We start from the raw sequence: 17,292 nt of genomic DNA, 5'->3' as shown, positions 1-17,292 counted from the left end.
TAGCCCGGGGCACCCACTCAGATATATGAGCTACGCATCCGCTTTTAATAAATACATTGAAAATGGATCGGATTTTCGGCATCGCAAGTCGTTTTGGGAATAAGGGGTAAATTTTGCACTGCTTTGACATTAATGGGGTGTTTTTGGAACAACGCTCATCGCCATTTAGGCTTAGGGTAATGTCAATGGACCTTCATTTAACATTCCCCAATTGTTTTTACGTATTTCACCCCAAAGTGTTCTGCAATATCCGCCTCATTATGATTTTTATATCCTACACCACAAGACCTTTTGACTTTATATATATCGTCGCTTGGCTGCAGAGATATGCGCTCTGTAGCCAGGCGCACATATAGGCCCTAACCCCAAACCACCCCTACTCACCACGGCCCAAAAAACCATTGCACATCTGGGTAAGTGCTTCATGTGACCAAGTTTGGTCTATTTTGGCGCTACAGTTTGTCCACTCTGAAGTACAAAGTGACAACGCGCGCGTATACAGCGCGTTAACAGTGCGCAGTTATGTGTCTCTGTTGCATTTATGTGTGCCTTCAAAGTCGTCACAATGTGTGCGGCCGCGTCGCTACTTTGTACTTCAGAGTAGACTGACGGTAGTGTCTGGCGCTGGTAGCATTTTAAAAGATAGTTTGACGAAAGAATGGGTAGAAGAACTAGAGCTGTTGTGGCTCAAGAACCACGAATGTAGGTAGTGGCTTTTGATGTGTACAACTTTAATATATTAACTTTAGTCGAAATCAGTTCAGGAGGATCAGCTGTGGTATTTCATGTTACCTGATAATGCCACCTGATATAATACCATAACTAGAGTGGTTACCGCACACTAGCTGAACTTCGGCAGCACAAGGCGGATGAAACAAAGACCAACATCTGGTCACTTTTTTGTGGTCTCTGTGTCTTATGTTTACATCAATACAGCATTATACTTTTAATTTTGACTAAAAACCAACATGCTGCTTAAAATTAATTGTAGTTCAGTGCTTCCCAAATATTATGGTTGCATACTTCATGCGTATATCATGACTTAATTTCAAAATGATACTTTTTCGTGGTGAAGATAATCCGACGAATAGGACCAGTTTTTTTTTCAGTTACCAAACTATACTCATGCAGACATGATCGCTCAAGAAAGATTAACCGCGAAAGTCCACTAACAACCCCGCCCATATTTGGCAAACCATTACACAAGTGCGCTAGAAATTCGGTGTCATTTTTGGCACGGGTAATAGGTAGCTTCTCTTTGATGTTTACTGAAGTATAGAGAGTGTGGCCTTCAACACGTAAAATTGGGGATGTTATTTAACATATAATTATAAAGGGTTAGTTCCAGATACACTATGGAGCAAGGAAAGTGGTATTTGCATTATATACACTATTAAATCACGGCGAGATGTAAATTGGATGATGATGTCATATCTTATTAGAGTTTGTCACTCGCTCTATTGCAACTTGTTGTAATGTTGTGTTTACGTATGATAACATGTATAAATAGTCACGTTCGGTTCTTAATAGCACGGTATTTAATCATTGTTTGTTTTTTCACTTACAGCGCATCCCAGACACAAGATGTAAAGAGACCGCACATGGATTTAAGAGAGGGCTTCTTGTTCTACCCTCTAGCGACAGCAAAGGTATGCTCCCTCATCTCGCTTCACTTTGCTCCCTCTCTTCATTCTCCCCTTCTTATGAAGACCATAAAATTATACTGATGAATTTGATATAGTAAAAAGGCTCGATCTTGCAAGCCTACAACAAAACTTGATCACAGGCGTATATCATAGTGTTTTAGGTACTAAGGTCAACGGTTCTTTGAAGTTAATCTGAGAAACATGTTGACATAATGTAGCCCTAAACTTAGTCTCAAAGGGCAATATACATCAAGTTTGCCATTGTTATAGACATTTCCATAATCATTATGAGTTTGTATAATAACCTCTGAATTATTAAGTCTATGTAATCGCGAAAGCAGGCGAGACTTGTGGTTCGAGATCCGCCTTGTGCTGATTGGACAAAAACTATTAAAACATGGTTTTTATTTCATATTTTTTTCCAATGCTTCAAGAACCACAAATTCCGTAATGCTTTGAGTGCTACATTCATTATGACCCATTAATCTACTTTACAGGTCTGGCCTGAGGGAATGCCCGCGTTAAAGGTGAATATGGAAGATCTGATGCTTACGGGGAAAGAGCTTCTACATCGTGTGCTAGAAGTCATTGCCAGAGGGTTGAAATGTAAGGTAAGTACCTCGTGCGCTAGATGCATGGTTTACAGTAACTGGGGACGTAAAGGTGCATAGTGCAGTTACGTCCACGGCAAATTCACCGTGACCTTTCCAGCCATAAACGCGCTTATTGAAGATTAAACCGATATATGCAGTACTAAACCATTATATAGTAATCTATTGTCCAATGCAAATTTATTACCACCTGATAATATTAATCCAATGAGCGACCGAATTGTCCGCTACGGACGACTAATCCAATCGTTAATGACGCTATTGACATGTACGAGCGGAGCTCCACTGACCGAGTTTTGGGGTATTTTTCACTGAAAGGCAGCTGTTTGCTGTCATTTACTTATCAAGGCGGACCACCGTTATTATAAGGACTATGCCAATTATTTAAAGATTGACATGTAGAGAATAAGCCATACTTGATTGACAATCGCACATCAAGTTTGTACCGCTCATGCTTATCGTCAAAGATCTCAGAACAAAAGCAAAGGTTTTTCATGTTTTTCTTTCACTTAATTGACATAAGTAAATAATAGGATATTTGTTTCAAAATCATAAATTTAAATACCACTTCAAATGCCCCCACCCCCCATTGTTTAAGATTACTCATTCATAATTCAACTCAACTCAATCACTTTTGCTACAAAGACACGAAAGCGGCTGAAGCTCTTTTAGGACTACTTTACACAATTTGCCATATCTACCACCAATTTTACTGAAACAAAGCGTATATAATAGCTTAACCCTAACACGCCTGAGTACTAGAAAATACTACTTGATATAAATGCGCTGTTCGTGCGTGCATCCCACGTGGTGTGATGACGCAATCGCCCTAAGTGATATATAGGCACGGTTTCGCTGGCCAGCGAAGCCCAAGACCCGTGGCAAAGTGTCGCCGAGCCATGGTTGGCATGCGAGGGGTCTCGGGTTGAATCCACCCGGAGCACACAACTTCTTTCTTTGTTCTCTCTCTTTATTCCTTCCTTTTTCCCCTTCCCGTCATCAAAAAGCCCCTGGCGGGTAGGGTTAAGAGATTTAATACCTTGACGACCACGTAAAATGCAATACAATCAATAAGTGACATGTTTGCCTAATACTATTTTCTAAATTGTATAATTTTTTTGTTACAACCTGTTTGCGCATTTAACAAATTATTCAGTTTTGACAAATATAACCATGCTAAAAAACTGTTCAAAAAGACATTAACGCGAAATTTAGTGTAAGATTAAAGTAAGGGCCCGGAACATTTACGGATTTTCTACAATCTATGAATATTTGTCCATTAATGACGTTTTACTTTGACCCTGTTGTGATGTGCCCTGAGTAATTTAATTTGATTATCTTTGTTTACAATTAAAATCTATTTTATGAGATATTTTAGGGATTCCCCTTTCTTGCATCAACTTGATCAAAAACAAATTGAATCATTTCTAAATTTGGAATATTTGGAAACCCCCTGAGGTTGTAAAATGAAAGTGATGTAATGGGATTTCCCCTCAGGAAGTGATGTAATGAGACAGGTTAATGTTATAATTAAGGCTTGGGAATTTCCAAGTTCTCATCATGTGTATTAATACTGGGGATTTCCCAGGGCCTGATATATAAGAAAAGGTAAACATATTTCTTCACAGTTTATGGTGTTGATCTGGGCTAGCTAGCTAATATGCTTACAGTCCAATTCCTTCAAAGAAAGGAAATTGCAAACCAGAAATATTTTATGTAGTCAAAGTACTACTATTTGCCGGTGTTGTCGGAGAAGATCTAGAATACGTCAAAGAACGTACTTCTTCCAAGAAAGGAAAATATATTCTTCTGCCGATTTGCTGAAGTCTGGTTAAAGGAGCAACGCAACTGTCAAAATAAGTGGGGACAACTGCATCGCAGTCCTGCTTCCTGAAGATATTGTGTGAAAGGTGGAAATAGCACCAAGTTTGGAGAAAGCAGCGCAAGGAGTTAAATTTGGAGAACTGCGCAAGGAGTTTAGCATAGGAGAACGGCGCAAGGAGTTTAGTATAGGAGAACTGCGCAAGGAGTTATAAACGTGTTTGGAGAACACCATTTTCGTATGAGGATTTTATACGCAAGGATTTATCAATGCAAGTGTACAAAGGACTTTTCGCAGGACAAATGAATAAGGATATATTACAGCAGTCGTCCAGAACATTGCAAGAACTTTATGATCACCAAGAAGAAGAATGCTGGCTAAGTACTAAATAGATAAAGAGTGATTATATTTGATTATTGTGTATGTGCATTGTTGTCATATATTGTACCAATAATAACGTGCTTTCAATTAAAGACTTAGATTTTGTTAGCATAATCAAACAGTGTATTTGTGTTGTGCATTCGTGTGAGTTCGGGTAAAAGGTGATTTTGGCCTTGAGTCAAGTACGACTCGTAACAAAATTGGGGGCTCGTCCGGGAAATACACTGTAAAAAAAAAGGTTGACATTAATTTACTGAGTCTTGAAAGTGAAAGTACAGTATGGCAGAGTTCAAAGCAGAAGAGTTTCTTGAAACTATAGATTGGGAGAAATTTGATAAGTTGAAGAAGCCTGATTTATTAGCATTTGCCAAACATTATGACTTGAAAGTAACACAAGCTACAAGAAAGCAAATAATCAAAAATGCCTTGATTGATGTTTTGGTCGGGGAGGACATTTTTGATGAATCCTATTTGGAAGAGAAACTTGAAGTAGAAATTGGTGGGGACTCAGCATTTAAGTTGAAAGAGTTGGAAATTCAATTAGAATTCAGGAAAATGGAAATGGACCAAAAGAAAATGGAAATGGACCAAAAGAAAATGGAAATGGACCAAAAGAAAATAGAAATGGACCAAAAAGAAAAAGTGGAAATGATCAAGTTAGAGAATGAAAATAAAGAAAAACAAGAACGGCTAGACATTGAAAAACAAAAACTAGCAATGGAAGACAAAGCACGCCAAGAAAAGATGGCGCTTGAGCACCACAAATTTGAAACAGAAGAAAAGGAAAAGATAGCAAAATTGGAACTTGAAAAACAAAAGTTAGAAATGGAAGAAAAGGACAGGCAAGCAAAGCTCAATTTGGAAGCACATTTGAAAGAAAGGGAAATTGAGGAAAAGTACAAGTTTGAACAAGAGAAGTTGGCAAAGCTAGGTGACAAATACTCATCAAGTTTCTCCTCAACGTCAGGGTTTGATGTTACAAAGTATGTAAAGCTTGTGCCTAAATTCAAAGAGAAAGATGTTGACGAGTATTTCCAACATTTTGAAAAGGTAGCTACAAATTTGAAATGGCCTCCAGATCATTGGACCCTACTGTTACAAAGTGGGGAAGGCCAGGGAAACTTACTCAGCTCTACCAATAGAGAAGTGTAACAGTTATGAAGAAGTCAAACAGGCAGTCCTTAAGGCCTATGAACTGGTGCCTGAAGCATACAGACAAAAGTTCAGAGATTCAAGAAAGCAAGCAGATCAAACCCATGTAGAATTTGCTAGAGTAAAAGAACAAACGTTTGACAGGTGGCTTGGTTCAAAAGAAGTCAAAGATGATTTCGGCCAACTTAAGCAATTGGTTCTTATAGAAGAGTTCAAGAAATGTGTCCACGTTGACATTAAAACCCATTTGGATGAAAGTGCTAGCAAAATTAAAACGCTAAGTGACGCGGCGACAATGGCGGATGACTATGGCTTAACTCACAAATTGAATGCGAGTAGATTTAGTCAGAACAGAAGTTATCCAAACAGGTTCAGCCAAAACCAACCTAAAGCAAATCAGGGTGGTACACAAGAAGTAGTTGGGTGATCTAGAGCAATTCCGTGACCGTGGAGAGCGAAGGTTCGTTTTTCAGTGGATTTGTCTTCTATGAAGCTTAATTAAAAAATTTAGCGGGATGCCCCTCGCGAAAGTGTGGGCGGAATCCGTGGGAGCCCAAAATCCAAAATGGCCGCCATCAGCCATTTAAAATTTTTTTTTTCAATGGTTTGGCCTAAAATGCTGTTCAGTATATGTTTTCTGAGGTTTTTTGGGTCGAGGAATTCATATCTGATGTCTATTTTATGATATTACCAACTTTTGACCTTCAAATCCAAGATGGCCGCCGATTTTCAGCTCAGAAAGGTCAAATTTTCACATTTGTCGTAGAGCGTTCATAATAGGCTCTAATTAAAGTTCTCCTCATGCCGAGTTGAGTGATTGACTCTAAAAACTACCAGTAATAATGATTTGACCTATTTTTGACCTTCAAATCCAAGATGGCCGCCGATTTTCAGCTCAGAAAGGTCAAATTTTCACATTTGTCGTAGAGCCGTCATAATAGGCTCTAATGCAAGCTCTCAACATGCCGAGTTGGGTGATGGACACTAAAAACTACAAATAATAATGATTTGACCTATTTTTGACCTTCAAATCCAAGATGGCCGCCGATTGTCAACTGATGAGAAAGGAAAAAATTTCAAATTTGTCGTATAGCCTTCATAATATACTCTAATTAGAGCTCCGAGTAGTAGAGTCTTCATAATAGCCTCTAATGAATACCGTACCCCATTCTGGCATACACATACACCCCCGCACACCTACATTATACATTATATTCATATTATTTGAATGAGTTTAGTCGTTATTGGTTACAGGGTTAGCTGTCCATAATCAACACACACTCAGCATGACGCTCCTTTAAGTGCCACACAGTCCTCGTAAAACTGAGGGATCGTCTCACACAGCTTGTTGAGTCCACGTCAGCACTGTCATGTCCTTTCGCAAATGATATCATGTACCAACAAGCCTGTTGGTTGCAGCACGTCAATCACACACAATTAAAGTTAGATGGTGTAATGCATCATCAGAATGTGTGTCTCGAGGAGCCAAAAAATTTGCTCTTTAGACACGTGGATGGATTTGATCCTTCACCGAGCGCGAGATCCGTTCACGAGACCCTCTTATTCCATCTGTTACTCCTGTTGCATTGCCTGTTATAGTATCGATCTTGAAGGCGTCAGTGTTAACGATAACAATGGCTGGCTTGCTGTCTGCAATCTCCTGCTGGCAGGTTGCCTATTCTTCAACGACCATTAGAGTCCAGTGATCTTAAAATCAGCATAGCTGATGCAGACACAACTCTTGTGTAGAGTTCCACCAGATCTTGACTCCTCGTTATACAAGGAACATTGATGCCCAGGTTGATAACAGTGGTGGTGATCTGTCCAGTGCTGTGATCATGCATGCCAGACTGAGTATGGAATGGTTGAGATCGGCAGTTTTCTCTGAGGCTGTTTTAGCAAGTCGGCAGCTTTAACTGTTAACTAATCAACTCACAGAACTCTTTGTGTTCTTCAAGATGATCGATATGAGGTGGGCAGGCGGCAGTAGATGTGTCTTTGATCTTCTTAGACAGCCGCTGTGCCAGTTTCTTCTGGAGGATCTGTTCATTACTGATACCAAGTGATGAAATGGCAGCCTCAGTGTCATCACCTCTTCCCCCAATATCATAGACCCACTCACCCTTGTTATCTTCTCATTTCTCTCTTTGAAGCCAGTTGTCTCTTGATACTCATTAATGCGAATTGAGCAGGTCCTTGAGATTGGACGATTTTACAGCACCCACTGCATAGTCATAGTCATTATGCATAGCATAGTCATGCGTTTGTAGTCTGCTATAAAGAGGGGCTGCAGTGAACGGATCTTGTGCTTAGTGAAGATGATCGAGTCGAAAGACCAAATTCTTTACCTCTGCGAGACACACGTTCTGAAAACACATCGATTTGTGTGTGGTTGACATGGTTCAACCAACAGGCATGGTGATACATTCAATATCAATTTGCGAAAGGATCTGACAGTGCTGACGTGGACTCAACAATCTGTGTGTGACGATCCCTCAGCTCCCCATGTTTTACGAGGACTGTGTGGCGCTTAAAGGAGCGCCATGCTGAGTGTGTGTTGATTATGAACAGCTAACTCCGTGGTCTATCCGGGTGCTTCAGATCCACACCACGCATGCACCACACACATTCAGTTTTTTTCGTGAAGAGGTCCACGCCAGATGAACGCGGGCGCTTGGGTGCCAATGGTCCCTCTGTCTCATCATAACTTTCAGAACTTGGTGGTTTACTTGAATACTGAGCCTTTTCAATCCTGTTTGAAGATGAGATTGAGATATAATGTAACATGTGATGCATGTAATGACTTCTAGACCCATATTTTCATGAGGAGGTGTTGTAAAAATCACCATATTTGTCAAGTCCTGACCAATTTGTAAACTCTCCCATTTACCATTTTTACCTTGGACAATAGTATGATAGGACTTAGGTCCTACACGGATTGCTACATTTTAGTAGATATTGACAGGGGATGATTTTGCTCTAGGTAACAAGCAAGCAGTGTTATAGGTGATATATGCACTAGTCTCATAGAATAATATTTCTTTCTAAATATATATAAATGTCTTTGATGCTGCATTCATTCTTTGTTGATAGGGTGCAGAGCAAAACACACGTAGACCTGAAACCAATAACGACTAAACTCATTCAAATAATGTGAATATAATGTATATGTAGGGGTGCGGGGGTGTATGTGTATACCAGAATGGGGTACGGTATTCATTAGAGGTATTATGAAGACTCTGCGAATACTCAGAGCTCTAATTAGAGTATATTATGAAGGCTACATGACGAATTTGAAATTTTTACCTTTCTCAGCTAAAAATCGGCGGCCATCTTGGATTTGAAGGTCAAAAGTTGGTAATATCATAAAATAGACATCAGATATGAATTCCTTGACCCAAAAAACCTCAGAAAACATATACTGAACAGCATTGTAGGCCAAACCATAGAAAAAATATTTTTTAAAATGGCCGATGGCGGCCATTTTGGATTTTGTGCTCCAACGGATTCCGCCCACACTTTCGCGAGGGGCACCCCCGCTAAATTTTTTAATTAACCTTCATAGAAGACAAATCCACTGAAAAACGAACCTTCGCTTTCCACGGTCACGGAATTGCCCTAGATCACCCAACTAAAGGGAGATCTCAGTCCAATCACAGATCCTGGTCTAATTCACAGCATAGTGCTGGTGGTAGAGGGACCCCATGGAGTTCAGGTACCAGACCAACAGGTGGGACTGAATTTAAATCCCAATTATTTTGCAATTTCTGTAGGAAACCAGGACATACAGTGACCACGTGTCGGACCTTAAAAGCCAAACAAGACGCACAAAAACAGCAGCAAACTGCTAGTAATACTGTAGGATGTGCAGTGTCACTTGAGTCAAAGAAACAAGTCAGTCAAATCAAGAAACAAGAATTCCCACAAAAGGGAGGTGAGACAGACAAGGTGTGTGAGGAATTTGAACCATTTGTGTTAGAGGGAGTAGTATCACTAGGTGATAATGGTAGTCCAAATTCCATTAAGATAGTGCGAGACACGTGTTGTGCACGGTCTATGATTCTGGAAGGAACTTTGCCCTTTAATGAGGATAGTTCAGCTGGTAATGCTTTGATCCAGGGCATTGGGATGGAAATACTTAATGTACCACTCCACAAAGTTAACAGCCAAAGGAGTGTCCATGTTGCTAGGAAATGACTTGGCAGGGGGGAAGGGTTTTTTGTGATGTGCCCACATGGAAGCATGCTCTACAATTTGGTTTCTTATAAATTCATTGGTCTCGTATAATTTAATTACCAGTAAATTCTGAAATGTGTATTTGATAAGCCGTTATGATTGCAGTAAATTACATTTCTTATTAACGTAGCCATGGTAACTGTTAATTTTCTTTTTGTACCATCTTCATCAACCTGCCTATCATTACGTTAATGGAATAATGTAGGATCCACTGATTTTTGTGAAGAAGCATCAGAAAGCAGGAACAGCTGAGAGTTGCACGTCTATACGCTTGAACCATTACCCGCCTACTGCTGACATTGAAGTGGAGGAAAAGCAAGTGAGATGTGGAGAACATTCTGATTATGGCAGTATCACATTCCTATTTCAGAAGGACAAAGGTGGATTAGAGGTATGGTTGACACTAACGTGACCATGAACGTAACGTGTGTCATCCGGGACTGATTTAGGGGAACTGGGTCTAATTGAGGGGACACCGGTATTTTTCCCCTATTAGATAGGTCACATTTGGACTCTAATGAGGGGGAGGGGGTGAAGATGTCATCTGGAGTAAAATCTTATCTGGACATGTGTAATGGGTACGGGACTCAAACTTGATAACAACAAACCTCATAACCATGGAACATTTTTGAATATTTTGCCGGGGTCAGGTCAAAGGTCATCTGGGGTTAAATCTTAGAATTGTATTTTCTGGACATCTGTACCCCTTGTACGGAGCTCATACTCAGTGACAACAAACCTCATGACCAGGGGAACATTTTGGAATATTTTATAGGGGAAAGGTCATCTGGGGTCAAATCTTAGAATTGCATGATCTGGACATCTGTAATGGGTACGGGGTTCAAACTCGGTGACAACAAACCTCATGACCAGGGGAACATTTTGGAGGGGTCAGGTCAAAGGTCATCTAGTGCTAAATATTAGAACTGCATTTTTGGACATCTGTAAGGAGTACGGGGCTCAAACTCAGTGACAACAAATCTCAACGTTGGGGTAGGTCAAAGGTCATAGCTGCAAAACACCAACACGTCCCAGCTAGGTTTGTGGTTTATGACCACATCTTGCATCTAATAATTATATGGTTTTGAACTTATCTTTATACTTTGTTAAGCGCCCTGAATGCTTTTGTTGTTAGGCTTATGGTTTAAGAGAAATAATATTGAGAATTGCATAATGCCCACTTCAACCTTTTTACATTAGTTATTGGCGTCACGCGGGCGTATGTCTGGCTATCTTGTAGCACCGAAGGTTCTAAGGCGCTGGTGCAGAATGCTGATGATATGTTGTTGAAAAAGATGAAACTTGAGCACTGTCATGTATCGTGTTTGGAGTTTCATCTCAACGATTTTTAATCTTAAGGGTGACCCAACTTTGCACATTAGGTTTTGTGGGACACCATATTGCACTCTGAGTGCGAGAAATGTCCTGATATGAAATAATTTAGATTTTTTTTTAAATCCGCGATATGATACAAATGCTATGGAAAATTACTAAAAATCTATATTTTCTTATTAAAACCTGATTTTTTTTGATCGCTACGCTCGCAATTTGTGATATTTTGGGACTTTTTTTATACTTTTGCAAATGGGGGGGCGGGGCTGCGTACGGGCCTGCTCGTACATGAAGTTTCCCAAAAGACTTCTGTATGAGGGTCATTCAAAAAGTTCTACTTCATGTATATCTTCAATACGAAAGGTCAACAATTTCATATGATGGTCGGCTTTTATCCCAGCTATATACACTTGAAAGGCATATAATTGCTCGGACAACATCATATTATTGGAAAACTAATATTATGAGGACAATGAAAGAACATTCCTCGTGTTCAGAATGCAATTTGGTGTGTCTGATGTGCTCTCAGGTCTCACAAAAATACTGTGCAAAGGTGGGTGACCGATATCTTAAATTTTTTAAAGCCATATTATAACATTCACTAAGGAGGACGCCTTCAATATTTTTCAAATTTCTGTTTGTTACACGATTATATTGTACTTAATTAAACTAACATACCCTGCAAAAATCAAGACCCATTGTGTTGTAGTTTTGTCAAAATCCGAGATTTTGAATAAAACGCAGAAACCGTCGCTTTATTATTACGATGGAAATATTAGTCGAACGCATACGCGATGTTCATAACACAGTACGTACATGGCGTGCGGGACGCGACGGCGATCTACACAACAAGGGATCGTACCGTAACAAGACCGAAGGATTGATACGTATAGGCGACATCGGCGCTGGTAGTAAATTCCAATTTTCTTTGCTTTCCCTTAATTGTTTGGCTCAAAATTAAAAGGGATATATCTGACAGTAAAAGCTAACATTTTATAGCAAAGAAATAATAATCTATTTTGTATGAAAATGTTACTGATAATATGGCTTTAAGATTATTATGGGGCCAGAAATTTAAATGTACAAAAACGCCTTTGTTGATTCATGGATCGATTTTACTCTATATCCTGGGGGTATTCAACAACCCTACCCGGATTTTTTCTTTTTCATTATATCGATACAAAATTATGACCAATTTTTGTACGGTTGCAGGTTTTGAATCGTCAAGGACAATGGGTATCAGCTCCACCAATTTATGGGACTATTGTTGTCAATATCGGTGATGCTTTGCAGCGCTGGTCTGGTGACAAACTGCTTTCATCGGTATGTGTTATTCTATTTGGTCAGTATATCGTCCGACGTTATTGCGGAAATATTTTTATTCAAGTCATTAGCTTGTCCAGAGCTTTGTTCTTGGCAGACTAATACCCCGGGACTAATACCCGCTAGGTGTCTGACTATTTAGGGACCGCTTAAAGGGGAGGTGGGCTGGGAGAAATGTAGGGGGGCTATGTGATTTTCACTTCAACAAACAGGGGGGTGGGGTTATGTGATTTTATTTTTCCTAATAGGGGGTCAGAAAAATTTAATAATTATTCACTATGATTATGATTCACTACAATATTTACCTCATATTTGGCCATTTTAGCCACAAAAATGTCAATTTTGCGCGCTTCGCGCGAACTTATTCCTGCACCATATTTTGACTTTAGCTTCAATATGGCAACATTTTTGTGCGTTTCGCACGGATTTGTACCATAAATTTATTCTGCCGCCAAAAGAACCTGGATTCAAATAATACTTCAAGAAATTTTTCCAACCCCCTTATGTCAAAAAGAAATCTACGCCACTGTTCATCAGCACCAATTGAGATTAGCCATATGGCAGGGTGGCAAGTCAGTCCCCTCCGATCCCCTGCTCAGTCGACAGATGTATTGTGACAAAACTTATGATTTATTGATTTGCATCTTCCTTTTGGTCTATTTTGGCCCATTTAGTATCAAAATGCCAAAAAAAATGTCATTTTGCCGTGCCCAGGGGCCATCAAAAGGTAAATCCGGTCATATAAATGTATAGACCTACCAGCAAAATGTATTTCTCGATGTGAGGGGGGGGGGGAGGTATATATTTTTTGGCGGCAATAGGGGGCGTGTGTAATTTTAGATGCTGTTATAGGGGGGTTGTGTAACTTTATGAACTCAATTTTGAAATCCTCCCGACCCCCTCCCCTATAAATAATGAACGGTCCCTTAATATGATTAATATCAAGTAGGCCTGTCAATTATTGGGTAGCTGCAATATATTTGGTGCAGTTTTAGTGCAGTGAAAAATAACTGAAATATTTATATACCACCTTAATAACAACTTTGATATCTCGTATAAAACTTTGTTATTTAAATGTTAATATTCATATATTTTTCGGTATTGATTGTTTTTCAAAGTTTCTAGATAAAACTTGTTCAGATTGTTTATTCTTGTCTTCTTTACCAATGCAGTCTATCATAAGAAATAAATACCCTTTTGGAAAACAATCCATAAGAATTAAATATGCGAAGTTTTATTCTGATTTGGTACTGGTCCTACACTAAAATTAATATTGTATTATACAGTAGACCCATTCCATGTCAACTCCAGGGATGTGCACCGCAGCACCGCTTCAATTTTTTTCTTTTTCTGTGTGGTGGTAGATGTTGATGAGAAAGTAAAATTCCGAAAATTTGAGCTTCATACTCCATTTTGTTTTCCCGTGGCATGAATTTGAAATTTAGGGGGGTCAGCATAAAAAAATGTGTCGCAACGCGAAAGACGACGTTTCGAGGTCCATAAATGTATAAAGGGAACCCTTGACAACTTTGAAAAGTATGTATCATGGGGTACTTGTTTGTGTAGAATTCAAATCTGGCATCAGAAAACTTGTAACTCCTTTACTTTCAAAGATATAGGGCCCTCAAAATGCAACTTCGTCCATCCAGGACCAACTTTGGGGGGTCAGAACTCCAAAAGTAATAATAATTTTACTGTCCATTTTTTTGCCAGTCAGAGCCCTTTGGTAGGACATTACTCTTATCCAATATTGAGCCTATTAGAATACTTACAAGCCGACGACGAATGTCGGCTTGTTCTGTCTCTTCTCAATTCTTCTTTCTTTCTTTCTTCTTTCTTTCTTTCTTCTGGCAACCAATCAACTGCATCTAGCTCCGCAAGAGATTGACAGATTTCAACCAAACTTCACCCAAAAGACAACTGGGCTAGGCCAAACCTTCCATTTGACTTTGACCTTGCTGTGACCTTTGACCTAGCTATAATGGTCAAAAATGTGATTTCACAAAAAATGATACTCCTTCCACAAATTACATGCAATGATCATGTGACTCATGCATATGAATCAACATGTGGCAGTGCTTAAAACTTGCTAAAAAGAATTGAGGTCAAAGGTCATTAAGGGGGTCATTTCCGGTCTGAAAGCTAAAAATATTCAAAAAATCACTGTCTTTACAAATTATATAGCAGAGAGTCGCCATTAGCACACATGCATTGCTACTAGCCAGGGTCTTTAGGATGCCTACAGTTTTGGGGTCAAAGGTCATTAAGGGGTTACTTCCGGTCAAAAACCAAAAAGTTCAAACAATTTTTATCTCAAAATGTAAACAGACCAGAGTAATATAACCATCATACATGAATTAGTGTTACCTGATGTATGCATGGTATTTTTATTTTGGGGGTCAAAGGTCATTAAGGGGTCACTTCCTGTTTTTAACTAAATAACTTTAAGAATTTTTATCTCAACAATTAAACATAGTAGAATTTTTTAATTAAAATTGGAACAATGCATTTTATTGGTGTACGTAAGGTTTTTTTTTTCCATTGAGGTCAAAGGTCATTAAGGGGTCAAAAGGTCAATCAAAATTTTCAAAAATCAAAATCCATGTATAAGTTCCGATTAAGCTGAAATTCACCAGGAATATTTCTTATGACCTCCTAAGCACAATGCAAGAGCAGTTGACCCCATCCATAACCCAGGGGTCAAGTTATAGGGGTCAAATTGCGGCTTGTATCAGCGTCTGTTGACTCTAGTTTTAGCTGAGATATTACCCATGCAAACCCCCAATTGTACATTTTTTGTACATTTTGACCCCCCTGAAAACCAATGTCAGACATTTTGCCCCACCATCAACTTCAGGTATGTTGAAGATATGTCCTTGGACAACATTTCTGAGAAATATTGGCTAGGGGTCTCGATGGCTTCAACACATTAGTTAGGTTTGCATTCTCCATAGAGTTGTACACATTTTTGATTTCGCATGTATAATGACGGTCTATTGCCTTTTGGTCTAATACCATTTGGTCTAATTAACATTTAGTCTATATTCAATTGGTCTATTACCAGAAAAGCTAATTGCCACTTAGTCTGATAACCATATAGTCTAATGTCTATTTAGTCTAATATTGTTTGGTCTAATAACCGGTAAGTCTACTAACCATATAGTCTAATAACCAGTTGGTCTAATATTTCTTCAATAACCGTTTGGTCTAATAACCGTTTGGTCTAATAACCGTTAGGTCTAATACTCGTATGGTCTAATAACCAGTTAGTCTAATACAATTTCGTCTATTTATTAATAAACTAAATGATTGTAAGACTAAAATGTTTGTAGACCAAATGGTTATTAGACCAAATGGCTATTAGACCTATTGGTTATAGACCAAATGGGTATTAGACTAAATGGTTGTTAGACTAAATGGTTTTAGACTTAATGGTTATTAGACCAAATGGTTATCGGACCAAATGGTTATCGGACCAAATGGTTATAGGATCAAATGACTATTGGACGTAGTGGATATAGACCTAGTGGGTTTAGACGAAATGGATGTAGACCAAATGGATATTAGACCAAATGGTATTAGACCAAATGGCAAATCCCCATAATGACTTGTGTACAACTCTATGGAGAATGCAAACCTAACTAATGTGTTGAAGCCATCGAGACCCCTAGCCAATATCTCTCAGAAATGTTGTCCAAGGACATATTTTCAACATACCTGAAGTTGATGGTGGATCAAAATGTCTGACATTGGTTTTCAGGGGGGTCAAAATGTAGAAATTGGGGTTTTGCATGGGTAATATCTCAGCTAAAAGTATTCTAATAGGCTCAATATTGGATAAGAGTAATGTCCTACCAAAGGGCTCTGACTGGCAAAAAAATGGACGGTAAAATTATTTTTACTTTTGGGAGTTTTGACCCCCCAAAGTCGGTTCTGGATGGACGAAGTTGCATTTTGAGGGCCCTATATCTTTTAAAGTAAAGGAGGTACACGTTTTCTGATGCCAGATTTGAATTCAACACAAATAAGTACCCCAGGATACATACTTTTCAAAGTTGTAAAGGGTTCCCTTTATACATTTATGGACCTCCAAATGTCGTCTTTCGCGTTGCAACACATTTTTTACGCTGACCCCCCTAAATTTCAAATTGATGCCACAGGAAAACGAAATAGAGTATGAAGCTCAAATTTTCGGGATTTTACTTTCTCATCAATATCTACCACCACACAGAAAAAGAAAAAAATTGAAGAGATGCTGCGGTGCACATCCCTGGAGTTGACATGGAATGGGTCAGTATATAATAAATACAATTGTGTTTACTTTACAGAAGCATCGCGTAGTAAACCCAGTCAGTGAATCGGACAAGCAAGCTGATCGTTATAGCATTGCCTACTTCGGAAGTCCCGACATGGGAACCATTTTGGAATGTACTGATGGTAGCAAGAAGTACCCACCCATTGAAATATCGGAATACACCCGTCAGCAACATACCAAGCAGTACAGTATATCGTGAAGATCCACAAGCAGCCTTACTGAAAGCATTATAGGCATTTTGTACCCACTTCACATTTCATGGCCATATTATCTGAAACCTGAACGCTAAACAATAGATTATCTGAAACCGGCCGCTAAACAATAGATTTATAATATTGATGAAGGGGGGGTAGCAGTGAGTATACGATCAAATACTAGAAATACTTTCGCACAACTTTGCTCGTCACTTTAGATGCTAAAATGTCACGTACAAACTTGAAGTTTACACACAATAAACTAAAACGGTTACATTTA

General features: G+C 39.0%; 1 protein-coding gene across 1 annotated transcript; it reads left to right on the top strand.

The window, feature by feature from the left end:
• The first annotated feature begins 658 nt into the window (after positions 1 to 658).
• LOC140165499 (uncharacterized) lies at positions 659 to 17,017 on the top strand. Its single transcript, XM_072188790.1, has 6 exons — positions 659 to 702; positions 1,568 to 1,649; positions 2,144 to 2,257; positions 10,054 to 10,239; positions 12,393 to 12,503; positions 16,832 to 17,017. The coding sequence occupies exons 1-6, from the start codon at positions 659 to 661 to the stop codon at positions 17,015 to 17,017; spliced, it is 723 nt and encodes a 240-aa protein (XP_072044891.1).
• The last annotated feature ends 275 nt before the right edge of the window (positions 17,018 to 17,292 follow it).

The sequence above is a fragment of the Amphiura filiformis genome, chromosome 12 (genome assembly GCF_039555335.1).
Source record: "Amphiura filiformis chromosome 12, Afil_fr2py, whole genome shotgun sequence".
Lineage (NCBI taxonomy): Eukaryota > Metazoa > Echinodermata > Ophiuroidea > Amphilepidida > Amphiuridae > Amphiura > Amphiura filiformis.
Note: the sequence above shows the minus strand (reverse complement) of the source record. Positions and strands in the feature narration are given on the sequence as shown.

Coding starts and splice junctions, on each gene's coding strand:
- LOC140165499 (XM_072188790.1), top strand. CDS start 659: ATGGGTAGAAGAACTAGAGCTGTTGTGGCTCAAGAACCACGAAT. Junction 703..1,567: donor GTGGCTCAAGAACCACGAAT/GTAGGTAGTGGC, acceptor TTTCACTTACAG/CGCATCCCAGACACAAGATG. Junction 12,504..16,831: donor GTGACAAACTGCTTTCATCG/GTATGTGTTATT, acceptor TTTACTTTACAG/AAGCATCGCGTAGTAAACCC.